Source organism: Oncorhynchus nerka, linkage group LG14 (genome assembly GCF_034236695.1).
Source record: "Oncorhynchus nerka isolate Pitt River linkage group LG14, Oner_Uvic_2.0, whole genome shotgun sequence".
Taxonomy (NCBI): Eukaryota; Metazoa; Chordata; class Actinopteri; order Salmoniformes; family Salmonidae; genus Oncorhynchus; species Oncorhynchus nerka.
Genome location: NC_088409.1, coordinates 27,064,288 through 27,086,351, shown reverse-complemented (window position 1 = coordinate 27,086,351; position 22,064 = coordinate 27,064,288). Strand labels below are relative to the sequence as shown.

The following is a 22,064-nucleotide window of genomic DNA, read 5'->3' as shown; positions in this document are numbered from 1 at the left end:
CTGTCGTCCAAAGATGTCCAGGACCTCAGAGACTCGACTGATTAAAATGATGCGTTAATAACATACGAATGAAGAAGCTGATGCAGTAACCTCAAAGCAATGCTTTAGCACCGCAAGTCATCCCCAAAGTACCGCAATACCCAGGCAAGCGTCGGGTAATAATTCGCTCGAAGAAAGGCAGCGGTATAAGAGGTTGAAAGTGAATACGGCTGATGCACAGATTCTCAATTTCAGTTCGTAAAATCCATAAGGGATAAATCCAAGGATGCTTGGCGAATTTCTTTAAATAATAAATCTATGCAAGAGAAGTCGTGATACTCCAAAGATGCTGAGTCGAGATGCTCAAAATCACACCAATTGTTTAGATTGCACGTTCCCCTTCAAAAACTAAACACAACTGATTTCACTTTCCTTTACATTACCCAATTATATAATTTCACTATTTTCCCGTGGTCTAGTTTCAGAATTATCTAACACCACCGTTGTTCCCCCTCTCCCGGCGAGTGTGTGGAAGCGTATCTGTGTGTCGGTTTGTGCACTAGTTTCGTTTGTGTGTGTGTGATGGCACTATACTGCAATAATGCGTCGCTCCCCTTCCCCTCTCTCTCTCTCTCTCCAGTTGCACTCATAACGATGGTGCGGTACCTCTTTCCCAACCCCCTCTTTCTTGTGCTCCCCTCTCTCTCCACACTTTGCAGTACTGCAGTTTTCTCTGTGTGTCGGATAGGGCGGCAGGACGACACTGCGGTACTTGGTATAGAATGTTGACTCTGCTACCCCCTCACGCGCTCCGGCTTGTAAGTGCTCCTTTCTCTACCCGGATGACTAGGCTTCTCACTAACCCCCAGTTATAGACTACTCTCTCCATATTATAATAGCTCTCTGGCCCAATGTTTGATTTATTCCAGTTTCATCATGACCACAACTAGGTTATTCCTCTTTGGTCCACGAATCAAAGCGAGATGGGAGGCAGTGCGAACATTACTGCACAGCAGTGAGCTGCGGTATGGAGCAATATAGCCCCATTGGTTGCGTTGAAAACGTGCTAAGCCAGGCCGTGGGGCAATTTAATATGGAGAATGCTTAGTCAAATTCATATCTGGTCAACTGATTGATTATTGAATATATAACTTTATAAATTACTGCTATTGGCACATTCACATGGATCAACAATTTAGGTCAAAATGACTAACTACCTTTAGGTCAAATACTAATGCGGCCTTACAATAAAATCACTCAAATGTAATGACAAGCTTCTGTTTATTATCATACCCACAACATTACTTACATTAGTCCCCAATGTGATAACATTTACAGACCATAGAGCATCAAACATTTGTGTATATTTCCACTTCTATGAGTTCATAATGGTTCAAAAGATGTATTTTACAGTTGAGTGTTGATTTAGTGCTAACAACAATACTAAATTAATCCAACATTTTCCAGCTGTCAAAAGTAAAAAAACAAATTGCAATTAGCTTCCTCTTACCCCAATAAGGATATAAGAAAAGGTGGCTACCAAATGGTATAAGGAATAAGGATATAAGAAAAGGTGGCTACCAAATGGTATAAGGGACTGATATAAATCTAAGTGGCATAACTGAGTAGCTCACATTTCTCTCTTTAGAGTCTGAATGTGGTCCAGTGGGCAGGTTGTTAGTACAGTAGTAGATTAGCATTGTTAGCCAGACCGCTCAGTCCCAGATCAGATCAGCGATGTTTCCCAAAGCGGTTGAAGTGTCGATAGAGGAAGCGGATCCTCTTCTCCATGTCGTGTTTGTCCTGTGTCATCATCCTGTTTCCCCACCATCCTCTTCCTCCTCGTCAGACGCTGCGCAGCTCATTGCCATGGAAACCCTTCACACAGACCGGCCAGACGATCAGGTCCTTAGGGTGGGCTTTGAAGTCACCTACAGACAACACGTTAGAGATGTAAGGCCTGTTATAGCAGTGTGTGTGTGTGTGTGTGTGTGTGTGTGTTTTTGGTTAACCCCCAAAAAACAGCACTGTACCATTTTGTATCAACTGGCAATATGGTAGAAGCCTTACATGACATTTTTAGCAGGGGGGGCAAAAGTGACATTTTCAGCATGTGTCCATTTTCATATCTACCTGGTAACCAAGAGTATATTTTAAGTTAGTCCAGAGGACAGCGTCATGTTGCTGAAATGGTTAGAGTCCCAAGAGACTGGGCAGAACTTTCATAAAGATATTAAAGTTATGCATCAATTCAATGTCTTGACATCATGTCAAATGAGCTTTGATTTGAAACTGATAACTTCCCAGTTACCTAAAATTCCTATGTTGTCATAAACCCCAAACATGCTCCTCTTCTCAGTCCACCTTCTTTAGCTCAGGAATGGCATTCATATGGACTGGACAGCACACACCTGAAACACACATTTTAATCTCATTAGCTGGGCTACATTCAGTACCAATAGACTTCAATTGACAAGAACTATAATATTGACTAATGCTACTGTATAAACAACAATTGTATGACACCTAATGTATCAGTGTCCTGTTTGTAGTACAGACATTAAAACTTCTTGTTACGACGTATCAAATTCACAAGGCCCTGGTTGGAAAATTGTGAGCACGCAAAATAGGCCTATCATTATGAAATTTGTATTTTATTTAAGTAAGTCAGGTTAAGAGCAAATTCTTATTTACAATGACAGCCTAGTGGGTTAACTGCAGAACAACAGATTTTTTACGTTGTCAGCTTGGGATTCCATCTAGCAACCTTTCGGGTACTTGCCCAACGCTCTAACAACTAGGAAACCTGCCGCAGCTACAAAACATTCCATCTGAATTGCAATGTACCTACCAGTGCTAATCTTACCTACCAGTGCTTAACTGTCTGGTTGTGTGGAGTGGCAAGCCTTCAGCAACCCTCTCAACAGAGACATATCTTACCTGAAATACATAGAGGTCGTCAATCATTCTGGAAAGGTAAAATAGCTAAGGTTAGCTAGCTAACTAAATAAGAAATTGTACAGCACACGACCAAACATATTGCTACAGCCTAGTAACATTACCTAGCTACTAGTTTTGTACAATATTTGCAAAAACAAAAGGTAATGTTAGCTAGAATAAAATGCTGTTCCTCTTTGCCTACAAGTTGACTTAGCAAAGCTAGCTCAGCAAGCTAGCGTAGCAAACAGGCAATACCGTGTTTCCCCGAAGCGTTGCACGTCTTTATGACCTTGTATTCGTCAATCTAATATGATAATAAAATCAAGGCAATCGAAATTCACGTTTTAAAGCTTCGACATGTATAAAGTCATGCGTGACAAACGGGCACCTCCATGTTACTACGATTCCCAAGATGCAACGCGCATTTAACGTACAACTCCTAAACATCCGCATCAACAATTATCTGTTCATAGGGCTCTCTTTTTTTGTAGGTCTACAAACTGAACTACTGTAGTCTACATTTTATCCACTAGGTGGATACATTCACTTCATACATTTTCACCCACCACATACGCATAAACACTATGAAGACACATTCACACGCTGTGTTGTTTCAGTCTTACTATAACAAAAACAGCTGAATGGAATAAGGGGCGTCTGTTTCAAAGAAGCAGGCGCAAGCAGAAATTAATTCGGTCTAATTTTCAGTTCTGCTTTGACGTCTGTCCTTCAGCGGAAAATAAAAATGAAAAACACGTATTACAAAAAATATAACAACATTTCATTGATGGCCCTACACCTATATTGACTTCTGATACTTATGCACGCCCAGATGTTATGAAAATATTGCAGGATGCCGCATGATTTTGGTAAATTTACGGGCCGGGTTTACAAAGCATTTGCACAAGTGCAATGTATAGGAAAGGCCATTTTGGAATGTTTATATAAAGAATGTCTCATGTAATATGGCAGAGGAGATAGCCTATCAATAATAACTTGTGATATGAATTAGTATTGTGGATAGGTAAGAAATTGAATAGAATAAATGCATTTAAAAACCCAAGCCCAAGTATTTAAAAACCAAAACTTTCAAACTAAACAGTTTGAGAGAAGAATAGTGGCATTTATTGAGACTTTACAGCCCGGTGTATCATTGTTCCACATAACTGGCTTTTTGGAATTATTCTCTGCACACACAGTGTACTCAGTGGTGTAAAGTACTTAAGTAAAAATACTTAAAGTACTACCTAAGTTGTTCTTTTGGGTATCTGTACTTTACTTTACTATTTTTATTTTTGACAACTTTTACTTTCACTCCACTACATTCCTAAAGAAAATATAGTAATTTTTACTCCATACATTTTCCCTGACAACCAAAAGTACTCGTTACATTTTGAACACTTAGCAGGACAGGAATATGGTCAAATTCGTGCACTTATCAAGAGAACACGTAGTCATCCCTACTGCCTCTGGCGGACTCATTAAACACAAATGCATCTTTTGTAAATAATGTCTGAGTGTTAGAGTGTGCCTCTGGCTATCTGTAAATAATGTCTGAGTGTTAGAGTGTGCCTCTGGCTATCTGTAAATAATGTCTGAGTGTTAGAGTGTGCCTCTGGCTATCTGTAAATAATGTCTGAGTGTTAGAGTGTGCCTCTGGCTATCTGTAAATAATGTCTGAGTGTTAGAGTGTGCCTCTGGCTATCTGTAAATAATGTCTGAGTGTTAGAGTGTGCCTCTGGCTATCTGTAAATAATGTCTGAGTGTTAGAGTGTGCCTCTGGCTATCCATACATTTTAAAACAAGAAAATGGGTCTGTCTGCTTTGCCCCTTTACCCCTTCTGTTCATGTCCATATTTCCTCAATTACCTCCACGAACCTGGTCCCCAGCACATTGACTAGGTACCTGTACCCCCTGTATATACTGTAGCCTCGTTATTGTTATGTTATTGTGTTACTTTAGTTTATTTAGTCAATCTTTTCTTAACTGCATTGAGGGTTAAGGGTTTGTAAGTAAGCATTTCACGGTAAGGTCTGCACCTGTTTTATTTGGTGCATGTGACAAATACATTTTGTTTTGATGAATATAAGGAATCTTAAATTATTTAAACTTTTACGTTTGATACTTAAGTATATTTAAAACCAAATACTTTTATACTTTTACTCAAGTAGTATTTTACTGTCTGACTTTCACCTTTACTTGAGTAACTTGGTTGTCTAGCAACGAGTACAGTTGCATGGGCAGTCAGATTAATATAATAGTTTGTTTAAAACATTTACAACATTTTAAAAAGTCAAGGGGTCTGAATACTTTTCTAATGCATTGTAAACAGTGTCCCCCGACCCCCTCCCTGCCTCAGCCTCCAGTATCTATGCTGCAATAATCTATGTGCCGGGGCCTAGGGTCAGTCTTTTATATCTGGTGTAATTATCCTGTCTTATCTGGTGTCCTGTGTGAATTTAAGTGTGCTCCCTCTAATTCTCTCTCTCTCCCTCCCCTCCCGGAGGATCTGAGCCCTAGGACCATGCCTTAGGACTACCTGGCCTGATGACTCCTGGCTGTCCCCAGTACACCTGGTCGTGCTGCTGTCAAGACCTGTTCACCAGACATTCTACCTCTCTCTCTACCACACCTGCTGTCTCAACCTCTGAATAACCATGCTGGTCATCCATGAAAGTGTTCTTCAAGATATTCAAACTCTGGCCTTATTGGTCATGTACTATCTCCACCCGGCACAGCCAGAAGAGGACTGTCCACCCCTCAGAGCCTGGTTCCTCTCTACCCAGCACAGCCAGAAGAGGACTGTCCACCCCTCAGAGCCTGGTTCCTCTCTACCCAGCACAGCCAGAAGAGGACTGGCCACCCCTCAGAGCCTGGTTCCTCTCTACCCAGCACAGCCAGAAGAGGACTGGCCACCCCTCAGAGCCTGGTTCCTCTCTACCCGGCACAGCCAGAAGAGGACTGTCCACCCCTCAGAGCCTGGTTCCTCTCTACCCAGCACAGCCAGAAGAGGACTGTCCACCCCTCAGAGCCTGGTTCCGCTCTAGGTTTCTTCCTAGGTTCCGGACTTTCTAGGAAGTTTTTCCTAGCCACCGTGCTTCTACATCTGCATTCCTTGCTGTTTGGGGTTTTAGGCTGGGTTTCTGTACAGCACTTTGTGACATCTGCTGATGTAAAAAGGGCTTTATAAATACATTTGATTGATTGGTTAAAGTGTTTACATGATTATTGCCATACTCGGCCTACAGCCATAATCAGTTTAATATTGAATTATTTATGTGCATGTAAACGTATTCAATGATCAACAAACAATTTGACAGAGCTTTGAAGAAGTTTGAAAAGAATAATGGCCAAATGTTGCACAATCCAGGTGTGGAAAGCTCCTAGAGACTTACCCAGAAACACTCACAGCTGTAATCCTGCCAAAGGTGATTCTAACATGTATTGATTCAGGTGGTTACTTATCTAATCAAGATATACTGTATGAGTGTTTTATTTTTAATATTAAAAAAAAAAAAATGTTAGAAGTTTCCTTCCACTTTGACATTAGAGTTTAAAAAAAGGACAATAAAATATATTTTAATCCCACTTTGTAACACAACAAAATGTGGAAGAAATCAAGGGGTGTGATACTTTCTGAAGGCTCTGTACATTCTTTCAGCAGACATAATCTAGTTTATCTCATCACTCATCTGCCTCCTCTCAGCTGCCAGTAAAATACTGGCCATGTCAGTCTACTGATATGGCCAGACTGGGTTCAAATGCCTTCTGTTTCATTTTGCTGTATTTATTGGTATGTATGTATGTATATTTTTAATTGCTCTAGGGATATAATTATTGTTTATATTACCTTATTTACTATGATGTTTTTTTTTTTACTCTTTATGCGATGCGCACTGCAGAGAACACCGGACAAAGAATTATCAGTGAATTATCACAGTGAATTATTGTAATGTTTGTTTATGTGTCAATTAATGGGTTGCCAACTGACAATTTCACACGGAAATCAAATTTCATTCATTCATTTCAATTTCATTCATTGGTGCACTGTCAACTGAAGTGAAGTGTATTGAAATATTTCACAGCTCAAACACAAAATGCTAATTAAAATACAAATTCAACATCTAAATGCTATGCACAATTAAGAGTGATTTGAACTTTAATTCCTATAGTTTTTTAACATCAGTGTGATGGATTGAGATCGAGATTGAGTGATGTGATGAGAGAGAGGGACAGGAACAAATGAGTTATCGTGTTGAAAAATTTCTACTGAAGATATCTAGTTGAAATATTTTCCGACTTCATGTTGATTTGCATACTGTAGGTTTTTTTCATTATCATTGTCATCTATTGTTTCCATGTGAGGAGCATCTGTCTGTTTAAGACTTTCCCTCATCACTGCCTAACTGTGTATTTAAATACAGTATGTACATTTAAAGATCAGCAGGAGGAAAGACCACCTCACGAATCTGATTCACAGACCCTGAAAGCCAGCAAGAAGAGAGAGAAGGAGGGGGTGGGGGTTGTGGTCCCAATGTACTCACTGAGCCACCAAATGTGGGCCAAAAACACACAGCCTGTGATTTCAACAGGTTTACGTGGAAATGTTTTGAGGTTTTGAAGAGAGTAGTGGGGGAGGGGGTTGATAGATGAGATAAAAAGATGTATCCAGCACAGAGAGATTCACTACTGTCTGAACCAGGGGAAAATATGGCTGCTACAAGAACACAAATAACTCTTGGGTGTCCACCCACACATTTACATCTATCTATCTGCCTGCCCGTCCGTCCGTCCGTCCAACATTGATCTGTCTGTCCGTCTAACATCTGTCTGTCGGTCTGTCTGAAACTATAGAGCAGTATAGTTGGTATGATGGGAACCTGATACTATAAACTCAAATATTGTCCCTAAGCTTCAGAATAGCCCTGTATGACTGAGGCAGAGAGTGAGAAAGAAATGGACGTAAAGGGAGATGGAAATCACTATCATCATCATGTATTCTCCATCAAAACAAAGCCAACCACCATTCAATGACTTGCATTACTGGAACCGGCCCTGTCCTCCCATGTATGCTGGTGAGCTGGTAACTTTCAGCAGTGAGAACTGCATGTTGATCAATGTGGAAGGATACAGTGGTTAGACGGTGCACTTTCGGCAACCCTGTACTTCCTGTAAGTTCCACTAAGTAGAAATACAATAGATACACTAAATGCAGGGTTCAAATGAATGGGTCACTCTGTCAAGGGATATATAAATACTGTGTATTACAGTACTGCATGTTTCTGATGATATGATGTATGTTTTGTGATACAGTGTTTCTGTATCTGTAAGGTAATTAAAGGTAGAGTAACAGAGCAAATTCAACTTTGCAGAACTTGAGCAGAGAGAGAGAGAGGGGGAGGGAAAAAGAGAAAGTTGGGGGGAAGGGAGAGAGAGAAAATAAGGGGAAGGGAGAGAGAAAGAGAAGGGGGCAGAGAGAGCAAGAGAGAGGGGGGAGGAGGAGAAAGAGAATCCGTGGGAGGAAGCATGTAGGATTCCCTGTTTGTGTGGCTGACAGTTTCCATGTTGCGTCAGTGAGACTGACACAAACCGCATCAAAGACCGCCTCGTTGCTCATGTCACATGACCAGGAGAGGGACTACCTGTTTAGACACCTCCCTCTTCCCACAACTCACACCTACAGGCCTTTATATGCCCAGCCCCAATTGACAGAAACACACACAACAGAAGAGAGATCAAAGAGGGACACAGATACTAAGCTAGTTTTGCAACAACAATCTGTTGATCAAAACGTCAGAAGGAAGGAGAAAAGAAGAGACCATGTGGCAGTATCTCCTCCTCTTGGGAACATCCCTGTTAGTAACAGGTGAGATCTTACAGATGATATGTAGTCATTGTTTTTTAAATGAAAATGTGTTGCAATTTAAACCGATTTAAATAAATGTTATGACATGCTTTGATGTGTACTTACGGATGGAGGATTGGGTATGTGTGTTTATTCAGAGAGCATGTGTATTTGTTCAGGGGGTCGGTGTCAGTGTCTGTCTGAGTATACTGAGATGTTCGCAGAGGCAGGGTCCCAGGCAGTGTTACCCTGCGTGTGTCGCCCTCCCTCCACCTCTGCAGCTGTCGTCCTCTGGAGCAAGGACCTTGAGGGGTACGACTGCCTTTCTCTCGGTCCATGTCTTTCATGCTCTCCTCCTTATTCATCTCTCTCATCCTCTCTGTCTCTGTCTACCTGTGTGACTCAAATATCCTCAAAGATTCCCATTTTCATCTTTCTCTATCCTGGTCTTTCTTTCTCTTGATCTCTTAATACATTTTTCTGTATTGAAAGTGTTCTATAGGAGAGCATAGCAATGCATTGCTATTGATCTGTATGTCTGTACAATACAAGTGTCATGTTTGAAACGTAGCATCTCTTCCTCTCTCTCAGGACAGTATGGAGAAAGGGAAAGAGTGGACTGGAGCACTGGGGAATAGGAGCTGCCCAGCGTGTTCGATGCCCCCATTCAGAGGTTGGAGCTGGTGACTACAGCCTGTACATAAAGGAGTTGAGGGAGGAGGACAGCGGGAAGTACACCTGCATGGTGCAGGACGGCGAGAAAATCCTCTCTAAGAGGATCCTCCTCAGGGTCATCAAAGGTAAGGAGCTAAAATAGACAGTAACTTATATGAAATACCCTGTGGACAATTAAATTAACTTTCAGTGATATTTACAGTCATTTTAAAGTGATATTTACAGTTATTTTTAAAGTGATATTTACATGCTGTAATAACAAGTTATAACTATATTTATCTGCTGATTATCATACAGTCACACATATCATAAACCTGTGAATATGATTAACATCTCATTGCTCTTACTTACCCATGTCTTTCTTTCACAGTATCCATCTCCCCACCTGCTCCAGTGGAGGGCAACAAAATGACGATCACTTGCAGTGTCACTCCATGGCCACAGGAGGCGACAGTGAGCTGGATGCTCAACGAGAAGAGAGTTTACCCTGACAGTGCAGATTATGTCCTTTCAAAGAACCAGGCGAGTGTTTTGGAGAGCAAGGCATCTGCAGGCATGATGGGTAACTGGAGCTGTGTAGTGCATAAAGGGAGGAAACAAGGGAAGGCCACCACGGCCCTGACAGTGAGAGGTGAGGGCTCAGACACGGTGATGTCATGTTTGGAAGGAATAAAACATTCAAATGCAGCTGATATATTGAAGACGGTTAATATGAAGTTTTCTATGTCTTTCTCCCTTCTCTCCTAACCATCACCTTCCCCCATCTCTTCTCTCGCTCAGGTATCGTTAACCCCTCGAGTGCCAGTGCCAAGGTGTATGCTGAGGTGGGGTCTGCTGTCACCCTCCCCTGTGTGTTCTCCACTGGACTCACCCCATCAGACACAGCCTGGGAGAGACTGGACACCTCTGGCTCTGCTCTCCCACTCCCACCCTCCTTCAACCTGTCCTCCCTGCTATCCCTCCCTCCCTGGGACAGGTCTGTGGGTGTGGGGCAAGTGGGGCAGGGCGACGGGGGCAGGTACAGGTGCTCAGGGACAGTGGAGGGGCGCCGGGTAGCAAGGGAGATGCAGCTGGTGACTGCCCAAGGTGAGCCAGGCATAAAAAATGGATGATGGTATGATATTGTAGCAGTCTCCTCATTTGAATGCCTAAAGTGAGTTGCCCCGTTCTGCAAAATGGCAAACATTGAAGGTAAATGTTTGAGATGAGATGGGCAAATGGTGCTTTAGAATTAGCAATCACAATGCTAATGATGATCCTGTGTGTTCGCTCTACTCAGTGCTCAGCAACTCACCGTCTACCCAGAAGAGCCCAGTCTCACTGACCTGTCACCTCAGCGATGCCAGCGAGGTCACTGAATACGAGTGGGTACGAGTGACCTATGACCTCAATGGCACCCAATCAGAGAGCTCCGTCCAGAAAGGGAGGGTCCTGGGGATCAACAAAGTGTCAGACAGGAACTCTGGCGAATGGGCTTGTCGATTCCACGGGAAAGAAGGAGCTCTGGGGAGCGTGACATACCACCTACATCTGATGAGTAAGTCCTATCTGCCTACTTTGATTCACTGTCTATTTGCATGGATCTAGGTAGATGCAGACACAATTCAAATGCAACAAATATCACCAATATGTAAAAAAAAATGTCATAATTAGACACAGGGGCGGAAGGTAGACTAGCAGTTAAGAGCGTTGTGCCAGTAACCGAAAGGTCACCTGTTCGAATCCCCAAGCCGACTAAGTGAAAAATCTGTGGATGTGCCTTTGAGAAAGGCACTCAGCTCTAATTGCTCCTGTAAGTTGCTCTGGATAAGAGCGTCTGCTAAATTACTCAACTGTAAACTAAAGTCTATCCTTGTTCTGTCTTGGTTGATCAGGTCGTCTGATGGGAGATAATGAGACAGGTTCTTCCAGTAATGTTGCCATGGTAGCCGGCCTGGGTTTCTTCCTCTTGGTGCTGCTGTTGGTCTTGATACAGATGTACAGGAACTATCGGAGGGTACGTTCAACTACAGCTGTGTGTGTTTTCCTTAAATCCACGTTGACATGGAAAAGACGTTTTTAAAAGGTTTATGTAATAGTTATTTAATCTCCTCTACAGCGCAAGCTGATCCTGCAGTACCCTGCCCTGGAGACCATTGTTCACACCATTGCTAATGAGAGAGAGGACAGAGAGAGGAACAGAGTGAAAGAAGATGAGATCTCCAAATAGAGGAGACTCTGCAATATGACATTTGAAATCATTTGACATGTCTATGATCAGTTGTGAGATTGTGGTATTTGTACATATTAATTCAGTGCAGACAAATGTAGCAGTTTCTTTCCTACTTTCACAAAAAACATGTGATTGATCTTTTATTTGAAATGTGATTGATTTTGTATATGTATGCCTTATTTTTCACTACCGGCACCTTAACCACCTATTTGACTTTTGTAATGTAATGAATCACTGAGAATACAATTATCTAAACACTTCATTGGTTTAAATATGTCTCTTTATTACAATATATCAGTATGAATCTCCCCAATGGGTCACAATACCAAATATGCAGTTAGTCTTATAAATTAACAACTCAAATGAAGTCCAATGAAACATGTCATTCACAGCATTTCAGTTAACTGACACCACATCAAAAAGTACACTTGTATAAGACAGTACAGGCGTCTACAGATGTAGGATCTTAAGAATGCTGCAGCAACAGGATTTGAACATTTAGTCCATAATGTTGCTTGAGCTGGCCAAAAGTAGGCTACATGAAAAGTGCAATACTGTTAATATAACAGTGTGTTAGTGTGGGTTTTCAGTACATTTATGTAAATCACAAAGCTCATCTGCATTTCCTGTGATGCAGGAAAAACCTCAGCAACAAAAGAGGGATCAAATGAAGATCCTACATCTGTAGCTCTAACAATATTATGCAGGTTGAGGAAAATGATTCTGATGTTCACTCAGACTCATAATCACAAACTCAAAATCACACAAACATTCCATGTAACAAACTGAAATCAAACATTTGGTGGTAATCAGCTCACTCAATCAACATCTTGCTGTGGAAAAGTATCACGTTGGTATATGTCCACTCCGGCACAGTGAAAATCTCAAATGACATATTATTCCCAATAAAGTGCAGATAAAGTCTTGGAGAATGAAGGACTCCCAGTAGCCTATGCAGAACTACACCTGACTAATCGTCCCGTCCTCATGCGTGCCAATTCGCTGGATGTCTCTCAAGGTCAAAGTTTGGCTGAGCCCCAACGCAGCCACTTCCCTCCACTCCTCATCAACCCCAACGCCACTGTCCTCTGGGGTCAGCTGATCCAGGACCTCATCGGCTTCAAAGTACCAGCCTGGCCAATCAATTCTGGCACTATCAGGGAAGGCGGGGCTGGAAGAGAGAGGGGAAAAAAACTTTTACAATGGAGATAAACTTGTTGGATTGCAAATAGCTTAGTCACAAGATTTGTTTCTGCTTTAGTCTACTTCCATGTTGTTCACTGGAATGTTTGGCGTGACATTAACAAAGTAGTTGGCTAAAGTGGACACCAATCTGGTGATCAGGCTAGATTGGTTATGATGACGTGGTTGTCATGACATGAAACATGGTTACAGGTGGCATGTCATGGTTATGATGACGTGGTTGTCATGACATGAAACATGGTTACAGGTGGCATGTCATGGTTATGATGACGTGGTTGTCATGACATGAAACATGGTTACAGGTGGCATGTCATGGTTATGACAGTAAATTGTGACGACCCTCCCACTCTGTCTGCCGTATTCTGTCTTTGTTCTTGTTTCCTTATTAGGATGCCGGTGGGCGGAGTTGGGAGGGTCGTCAGCTACATGGGAAACACCTGGGCCAGGTGTCTCCCAGGATAAATAGACCTCTTCCACATTCATGGAGGAGACTCTCTCCATGCAGACACCTTTGTAGATTGTGTTGTGGTTCTTGGTGGCCTTTTGTTTGTTTGCTTTGGCACCTTTCAACACCCTGCATTATCACATTCATGCATGCAAAACACTCACTTACACTACTGATTACTGATTACACACACCATTGTATATTCTACTTAGTTGCTTTAGATAATACATATATATTTTGCTACTCCTTATCTCCACGTTGTCTCCCCTTGTCACGAACCGGCTCAAAGCCCGTAACAAGGGGAGACAACGTGGAGATAAGGAGTAGCAAAATATATATTTATTATCTAAAGCAACTAAGTAGAATATACAATGGTGTGTGTAATCAGTAATGTAAGTGAGTGTTTTGCATGCATGAATGTGATAATGCAGGGTGTTGAAAGGTGCCAAAGCAAACAAACAAAAGGCCACCAAGAACCACAACACAATCTACAAAGGTGTCTGCATGGAGAGAGTCTCCTCCATGAATGTGGAAGAGGTCTATTTATCCTGGGAGACACCTGGCCCAGGTGTTTCCCATGTAGCTGACGACCCTCCCAACTCCGCCCACCGGCATCCTAATAAGGAAACAAGAACAAAGACAGAATACGGCAGACAGAGTGGGAGGGTCGTCACAAAATGCAACTTCCAAGAATAACGATTTGAACATAGTGATCCTACACTACATGGTAATCAGCCCAGTAGGTAGAGTGATAAAATAACCCAGAATAAAACTGTTCCATAGTGGCCATCAGCCACCCACACCTAGCTGACTGAGTCATTTCAATAGATGAATCTTCAAACTGATCATGCATACTTTGAAGACGTTCTTTTCTTTTATTTCCAACTGAGTTTTGATGTAAAACTCACCTGCTCTTCTTCTCCTCCTCATCTCCGTCCACCCTCTCCTCTATCCATCCCTGACTGACACTGGGGGCCAGCCGTCTGACCAGCTCCACCTCTTCCCACTCAGTCTCTCTATCCCCTTCACTGGGCGACTGGGACGTAGTGGTGGAGAAAGACGGAGAAGGAGGAAGAGCCCATGTTCTGAAGGTTGGAGATTTTCCCTTTCCCTCTCTTCTACCTCCGTCCTTTCTTCTCTCCTTGGCCCGGTTCAAAATGCTCTCCAGAGGGGAGGGGTGCAAGTTTGGATCCAACCCAGGAGGGGGAGAGTGGGCTATTCGCGCGTTGGAGGGCTTGGCTGAGATCAGAAGAGAACTATATCCTTCTTGGAGGATGATATCTGGTATGGACACGCTCCTCTGAATCTTCAACTTAGGCCTTTTTGGGGTGTTTTCCTTTTCTTTAGAGATGTCTTTGGGCAGCTCTTGCTCAGAGAAAGTGTGGGGCTCTGGGGAGAACTCTCTCTCTGCAGGCATGTCCCAGAACACCCCTCCGTTCATCTTCAAGGACCCCAGCTTGAGCACCAGGTGAGAGTCAGAGCTCTGTCCGGAGGAACCTGAGTTGTGTTGGTAGGAACCCCTGAGTTTCTGTTTGCAGTCTGAGTCAGAGTTGGAGGAAGAGTTTGTGTGTGGTGCAGACTGGGCCATCCCAGAGCTGTCATACCCACTTTGTGACATCTGAGGGGTAGCATTCTGCTCAGTGTTTATTGGTCTTCTTCTGCGTAACCGTGGTGAATTCAACTTCCGAGAAAACCTCCATGATTCCGCTAAAGCCTCCTCCTCTCCTGATTGGGTGAGCCACGAGTTCCTCATGGCTTGTTGCTCCACTGACTGGGGGGCAGAATTCCTCCTTGTGGATGTGGCTCGTCCTCCCTGTGAGAGCAATCCTTGGGATTCCATTTGACAAATAGCGATAGAATCTTTTCGATTGTTTTCCCTGCATGGAGAAAGTGGGAAAGTGCTGGATTGGTGTCGTATGTAGTCTATGTCGTAGTCTATGTCAGGATATCTGCCTAGCAACAGGTTGTGAGGGCCGTTGGGTTTGGGTTGAGGTTGGAAGAATGATTGGTTATGAATGTCACTGAGCTTGCGTGGTTGTCCTGGTAACATTGCATCTTTATAGTACACTGGTTCCTGAGTTTGTTGTTCCGCCTCCGTTGCTATGGACACCAATGTTCCATGCACTGATTGGATGAGGAGTTCCTCAACAGGTTTCACCTCCAAAGAGGAAGTGATCTCTGCTTCTGATTGGTCAGGAGGCTGATCAACTGATTCCTCAATGGTCATCTTGGGCTCTGTAGGGGGTGTGGCTTGTTCCTGAAGCTGTAGGTCTCTCTGTTTGGTCTGCAGTCGTCTGCTGGCCTCTGTCTCTCTCAGGCCCTGCAGTGTTTCCTGTCAATGAATGGAAGAAAGAAAGAGGGATAAGAGTATGTCACTGTATGTTACACATTATGTACATTGTACATCTAATCATTCATTCATTGATGTAATACTAAAGAGACTAAAATGTAACTACAATAAATCATGTCATTACCATTTTAGTCAGTATTTTCTGTCTGTTTACCTGTGCCTCGTGGATGGTGAAGACCCATGTAGAGCAGCTCTCTGGGCTGGAGGTGGAGAAGGTGTAGACATTCGCCGCACAGCCCAGAACACTCACCTCCACCACCACAAACGAACCTGGGAGATGGAGAGGAAGAGAAGGAAAGAGCGAGGGAGAGATAAAGAGAGAACTGTCATTTAAAACTCTACAAATGGTCTCTGTAGCAAGAGACAGAGCAGCGTTTCATCTTTCCACTTCTAGGATATGTACTGTATGGTCAATGACTGTACTCACAGCCATCTTTGAGTGTGTCACAGCGTGTTCTATCCAGGGCCAGTGGGGGGCGAACTACCTTCAGTCTCTCTGCCTTCTTCTGGACCTTGGTCACCAGCAGCACGTCAGAGAAGAGCAGGGCTGTCACCTCCAGCTTCACCACATAACAGTCGCAACAAACCCAAAGAAACATGACATCTACAGTGCATTGCGAAAGTATTTGGCCCCCTTGAACTTTGAGACCTTTTGCCACATTTCAGGCTTCAAACATAAAGATATAAAACTGTATTTTTTTGTGAAGAATCAACAACAAGAGGACACAATCATGAAGTGGAACGACATTTATTGGATATTTCAAACTTTTTTAACAAATCAAAAACTGAAAAATTGGGCGTGCAAAATTATTCATCCCCTTTACTTTCAGTGCAGCAAACTCTCTCCAGAAGTTCAGTGAGGATCTCTGAATGATCCAATGTTGACCTAAATGACTAATGATGACAAATACAATCCACCTGTGTGTAATCAAGTCTCCGTATAAATGCACCTGCACTGTGATAGTCTCAGAGGTCCGTTAAAAGCGCAGAGAGCATCATGAAGAACAAGGAACACACCAGGCAGGTCCGAGATACTGTTGTGAAGCCGGATTTGGATACAAAAAGATTTCCCAAGCTTTAAACATCCCAAGGAGCACTGTGCAAGCAATAATATTGAAATGGAAGGAGTATCAGACCACTGCAAATCTACCAAGACCTGGCCGTCCCTCTAAACTTTCAGCTCATACAAGGAGAAGACTGATCAGAGATGCAGCCAAGAGGCCCATGATCACTCTGGATGAACTGCAGAGATCTACAGCTGAGGTGGGAGACTCTGTCCATAGGACAACAATCAGTCATATATTGCACAAATCTGGCGTTTATGGAAGAGTGGCAAGAAGAAAGCCATTTCTTAAAGATATCCATAAAAAGTGTTGTTTAAAGTTTGCCACAAGCCACCTGGGAGACACACCAAACATGTGGAAGAAGGTGCTCTGGTTAGATGAAACCAAAATTGAACTTTTTGGCAACAATGCAAAACGTTATGTTTGGCGTAAAAGCAACACAGCTCATCACCCTGAACACACACCATCCCCACTGTCAAACATGGTGGTGGCAGCATCATGGTTTGGGCCTGCTTTTCTTCAGCGGGGACAGGGAAGATGGTTAAAATTGATGGGAAGATGGATGGAGCCAAATACAGGACCATTCTGGAAGAAAACCTGATGGAGTCTGCAAAAGACCTGAGACTGGGACGGAGATTTGTCTTCCAACAAGACAATGATCCAAAACATAAAGCAAAATCTACAATGGAATGGTTCAAAAATAAACATATCCAGGTGTTAGAATGGCCAAGTTAAAGTCCAGACCTGAATCCAATCGAGAATCTGTGGAAAGAACTGAAAACTGCTGTTCACAAATGCTCTCCATCCAACCTCACTGAGCTCGAGCTGTTTTGCAAGGAGGAATGGGAAAAATGTTCAGTCTCTCGATGTGCAAAACTGATAGAGACATACCCCAAGCGACTTACAGCTGTAATCGCAGCAAAAGGTGGCGCTACAAAGTATTAACTTAAGGGGGCTGAATAATTTTGCACGCCCAATTTTTCCGTTTTTGATTTGTTAAAAAAGTTTGAAATATCCAATAAATGTCGTTCCACTTCATGATTGTGTCCCACTTGTTGTTGATTCTTCACAAAAAAATACAGTTTTATATCTTTATGTTTGAAGCCTGAAATGTGGCAAAAGGTCGCAAAGTTCAAGGGGGCCGAATACTTTCGCAAGGCACTGTATATTTGACATGTTAGACATTTAGCAGATGCTCTTATTCAAAGCAACTTACAGTTAGTGCATTCATCTTAAGATAGCAAGGTGAGACAAACACATATCACAGTCGTAGTAAATACATTTTTCCTCAAAGTAGTTATCATCAAAGTCCGTGCTAATGAGATAATAATATTAGGAAGAATCCTCTACATGGAAGTCAATGTTTCAATGGAACAGAGTGAGATTCTGTCACTCAACCTACCTTGTGATCCTTCCTTCCTCTGATCTTCAGGGTCTCCTCCAATAGCAGCTTGCGTATGACCCCAGGACCCACCCCTCTGACAGGGCACGTCAAATCAAAACTGCATAACTCTCTGACATGCTGTGGATGACAGCAACATTGACTACTCACTGTCTGCGTCACACATTACAGTATCTATATCGTTTTTTAAGGTTGGTGTAGTTTCCTATCCTGTACTCTGTTCCTAGCTTTTTCTTCTCTCTTTCACCTTTTCGATTTCCTCATTCATCCCCTCCATCACGTCATATCCCTCTATCTTCTGGGCGGAAAGCGAGAGGGCCTGCTCATCATCCTGAAGCCTCAAGTAGTCATTGATGCTGTGCAGAAAGCCATTAACACAGGCCAACTGGAGGAGAGACAGAGGGGGGAGAGAGAGAGAGAGAGAGAGAGAGAGAGAGAGAGAGTGAGTGAGAGAGAGAGAAAAACAGAGAGAGGGATAGAGTGTGTGGGACAGAGAGATTTCCTTAATTTGCCTTTTCATCTATTACTAGTAGAGGCAATAAGCGATTAGCTAGTAAGAAAATGGTGCTGGAACGCGTAACTTCCTTTTCTAATGAACATGAACAGCCTCAGGCCTGACAAACTGAATTAAAAGGCCTTGATTGAAAAGGCCAGCTCTTCACTCACCATGCCCCTGAGTGTGTGCTGAGTGTGGGGAGCCTGGGTGGTCTTGAGGACAGCCTTCAGCAGCAGGGGGTACTTGGTGATCCTCTGGATGGGTTTGGCCTGCATATCTCCCAGACGCATCCGCTCACACTGGGGGTGTGCTTCCACCCACTGTGGACACGGAGAAAAACATTCTTTTGTGTCTTCTAGTAGAGTCTCTACACCTTACATCCAAAGTTATGGCCTCGGTAGAACTCATGTAAATACAGTGTTGTTACGGTGTATGAAATATTATTGTTACATTTACATGGTACTGGACAAATTCAAAGGCTTGAAGAACTCATAATGGAGATTCTTTGAACAAGCTGTAAAAGTGCTTAGACAGCAAAAAACAGCCAAAAACCTGTTCTAATCTTTAAGAAGACAATGTGCAGGCTAGGCTCTCTGAGTCATTAGGTCAGAGCGTTGGTGTAACAAGTGTTTGGCCTTCAGGATATTACCAATAACAGAAGGCCTGGATATGGTGATCATCAAAACCACTAGAACATGATCAATAACAGAAGAAGTTCTGCGGATGCTATGACTCAATTCACTGATGTTCCAGACTGTGTTACCGTAATGAAGGGTAGTTTGGAGAACCATGTGTGTGACGCAGAGTTACTTTGGGTGAGAGTGAAAGGGTGTGCATGCAATATGTAAACAAGAAGTGGGCTTGTGTATGAAGTGGTGTGTGTGTGTTTGTTTCTGTCTCCCATTCCATGTACCATAATGCTGCTATTGGCAAGGACATTCTCACCTTTACTGTTAAGGCAAGTGTTACCACCAAAATACAACCTAGCTCTCTGGTACCCTGCAAACCATGATCCTTTCTGTGTTTTCCACCCTGAGGTAAACGTAAAGGAGTCTGTTGCACATGTTGTTAATGCTTTCTGTTCATACTGAGACATGACCTAGACATGACCGCCTTGTTGACCTGGTGGCTACGGAGGTGAGACAAGTGGAGTCACCAGCTGAACACATACACAAACATTCCCTTTGCAGAGGAGCCTGGTTTGATGTTGATGATCATGTGTTTTCTTGTCTGCTGAATATGACAGATATTGTTGTTGTGGGGCAGCCAGGGGGAGGGGCTGATTCTGGAGGTGGGCTGCTCATTGGACTACTACATGGAGCAGTCCTTTTCTGACAAGCTGCTTAAATACCAGCCCCTCGTGTCACTCCTGAACAGCCTCGTAACAGTGCATGCTTGCTACGGTGATATTGGGTAGTCTCTGCCATGTTCACAAGCTGACAGTACCTGGACTTCAGATAGCAGGCCTACATAAGACAAAGCTGATAGCGAGGTACTGCGCTGTGTCAGCAGTCATGGACAGCCTTTCTGTGTGAAGAAGAAGGTGCCATCTGTTTCCCTATGTGTCCAGATATCCTTGTCCTGAGATGTTTATATGAATTATGATTTGTGGATTCAAATAAAGTATTAAAAAAATATGTGTGGGTGTGTTTAACTCACCATTAAGTAGGTGTGGAAGTGCAGGTTGGTGTCTGTCAGTTTGCTCGTAATGTCCACTGTGCTCTCCTCCTTACAACAGTAATGCAGATAGGTGGAGAAACGCTCAGGGAACTACAGACAGAGGGTGAGGATGGGATTAGACAAAGATTGCTGTAAACAAACATGTTTTAAAACCATGACCCGTGTTTCCATTCCTTCCTTTCACCTCCGTTTGACCCTCGTACTTTCATCCCATATGTGAACCTGATACTAGATCTGATTGACAGTCAGTACTGTACCTGCAGGCATCCTGCCTCTAACCCCAGGGGGTCAAAGGGCTTCCCCGTCCTGCGGACTTCCTGTAACATGGGATACATCACTTCCTGCCAGAAGAGCCGGTGGGCGCTGAGGATGGAGGGAAGGTTGGAGAAGAGGCTCTCAGGTGTCACCTGAAGAAGAGAGGGACAGGAAAAAGAGAGTGATGATAATCCTGCTTTCTTGATTTTGAACCTACAATCTACCCCACATCTCTTGTCATTATGTGTTGAAGTTTGTGTTTGTCTAAAGTCAATAAAAAGATATGATAGTTGTAGACCTTTTGTGATAAAAAAAGATGAAGAGGGTAATTGTTTGACAAAGCTGCAGTGTCTAGCTGAAGAACTCTGCAGAACTCACTCCCCCACATTCTCAGATACTTTCCACATTCTCAGCAGGAATGATCTAACATTCTGTTATTGAGCTGAATGTTCCATCTGCCCTGGTGTGTTCTGTGTCAGATAGAGCATATGTTCTCAGTGTGTTAGTATGTCAGCTCAGCAGTATGTACTGTATGTACAGTATGTTGTTTGTACAGTATGTTGTACTACAGCAGCCGGTTTCAACTAGGCCCAAGGGCCTGCCCTTGAACTGTATACTGGTTTTAAATTCAACCAAAGGTCAAAGTCATTCATGAAAACACACACACACCTGAACCCAGTCAGATCATGCAAGATCCAGCTCAAAAGCACATGCTTAGTTCATTGCAACACATCTATTTGAGTGGTCAGCCGGGAAACACAGATAGGCCCAAAGACCAGAGAGTGAGTTCTAGAGAAAATGTCCCCTACAGAAAACCCTGTGAATGAGAACCCAGCTCATATAGACTGACCTCTAAGAGGAATCCATGCTGGTGCAGGTTGGTAAGAGCTGCCATCACCAACTGAGAAACATAATGACACAAACAAACATGGGCATTGAAAAATTACATTGCAATAAAAGATGCTATACAGATAACAGTTACTATTCTCATATTTCTATTAGGAATAGCCCATGGTTGTTATGGACACATCACTGAAAGACATTGATACGTTTTCAGTAATGAGAGTAATGAGAGTAATGAGAGTAGGGTGTCTGTCTGTCTGTCTTACATCAGTGACAACAGTGAGCTTGTTGATGTAGGTGAGCTCAGTGTGGATCAACTCCCACAGTGCCTCCTGTTGGTGCCTCTGGGTCTTACACATCATCTGATCAGAGAGAGGGAGGGAGAGAGAAAGGAAGGAAAGGGGATGGAAGGGGGAGGAAGGGGAGGGTGGAAGAAAAATATATGTTGTAAAAGGTAGGGAGAGAGAGAGAGAGAGAGATATGTTGTAAAAGGTAGGGAGAGAGAGAGAGAGAGAGGGAGAGAGAGAGAGGGTGGGAGAAAGAGATATGTTGTAAAGGGGAGGGAGGGAGAGAGAGACAGAGAGAGAGAGAGAGGTGGGAGAAAGAGATATGTTGTAAAAGGGTGGGAGAGAGAGAGAGAGATATATGTTGTAAAAGGGAGGGAGAGAGAGATA

At 43.1% G+C, this 22,064-nt stretch overlaps 2 protein-coding genes and 1 long non-coding RNA gene across 4 annotated transcripts in view; 1 reads left to right on the top strand and 2 right to left on the bottom strand.

The window, feature by feature from the left end:
* Positions 1–1,243: 1,243 nt before the first annotated feature.
* Positions 1,244–3,375, bottom strand: LOC115140773 (uncharacterized). Of its 2 annotated transcripts, none has more exons than XR_003865283.2 (4): positions 3,175–3,375; positions 2,850–2,947; positions 2,291–2,390; positions 1,244–1,910 (listed from the first exon to the last, which is right to left on the bottom strand). It is a non-coding gene; the product is annotated as an uncharacterized LOC115140773 (long non-coding RNA). The 2 variants fall into 2 exon arrangements; XR_003865282.2 differs by having other exon boundaries at positions 2,850–2,919; positions 3,175–3,367.
* Positions 3,376–8,485: 5,110 nt separating this feature from the next.
* Positions 8,486–11,912, top strand: LOC115140755 (lymphocyte activation gene 3 protein-like). Its single transcript, XM_029679067.2, has 8 exons — positions 8,486–8,786; positions 8,945–9,077; positions 9,357–9,565; positions 9,811–10,071; positions 10,221–10,526; positions 10,720–10,977; positions 11,315–11,436; positions 11,539–11,912. The coding sequence occupies exons 1-8, from the start codon at positions 8,741–8,743 to the stop codon at positions 11,647–11,649; spliced, it is 1,446 nt and encodes a 481-aa protein (XP_029534927.2). The 5' UTR covers positions 8,486–8,740; the 3' UTR covers positions 11,650–11,912.
* Positions 11,913–11,914: 2 nt separating this feature from the next.
* LOC115140754 (uncharacterized) overlaps positions 11,915–22,064 on the bottom strand; it is a 22,201-nt gene continuing 12,051 nt past the window's right edge. The window contains exons 5-15 of the mRNA XM_029679066.2: positions 21,657–21,752; positions 21,398–21,448; positions 20,550–20,699; positions 20,272–20,382; positions 18,783–18,932; positions 18,364–18,501; positions 18,117–18,236; positions 16,078–16,210; positions 15,805–15,920; positions 14,209–15,632; positions 11,915–12,823 (exon numbers count right to left, since the gene is read on the bottom strand). Of these exons, the coding sequence (XP_029534926.2) occupies positions 12,613–12,823; positions 14,209–15,632; positions 15,805–15,920; positions 16,078–16,210; positions 18,117–18,236; positions 18,364–18,501; positions 18,783–18,932; positions 20,272–20,382; positions 20,550–20,699; positions 21,398–21,448; positions 21,657–21,752 (2,700 nt within the window). The 3' untranslated portion in view covers positions 11,915–12,612. The remainder of the gene's footprint in view (positions 12,824–14,208; positions 15,633–15,804; positions 15,921–16,077; positions 16,211–18,116; positions 18,237–18,363; positions 18,502–18,782; positions 18,933–20,271; positions 20,383–20,549; positions 20,700–21,397; positions 21,449–21,656; positions 21,753–22,064) is intronic.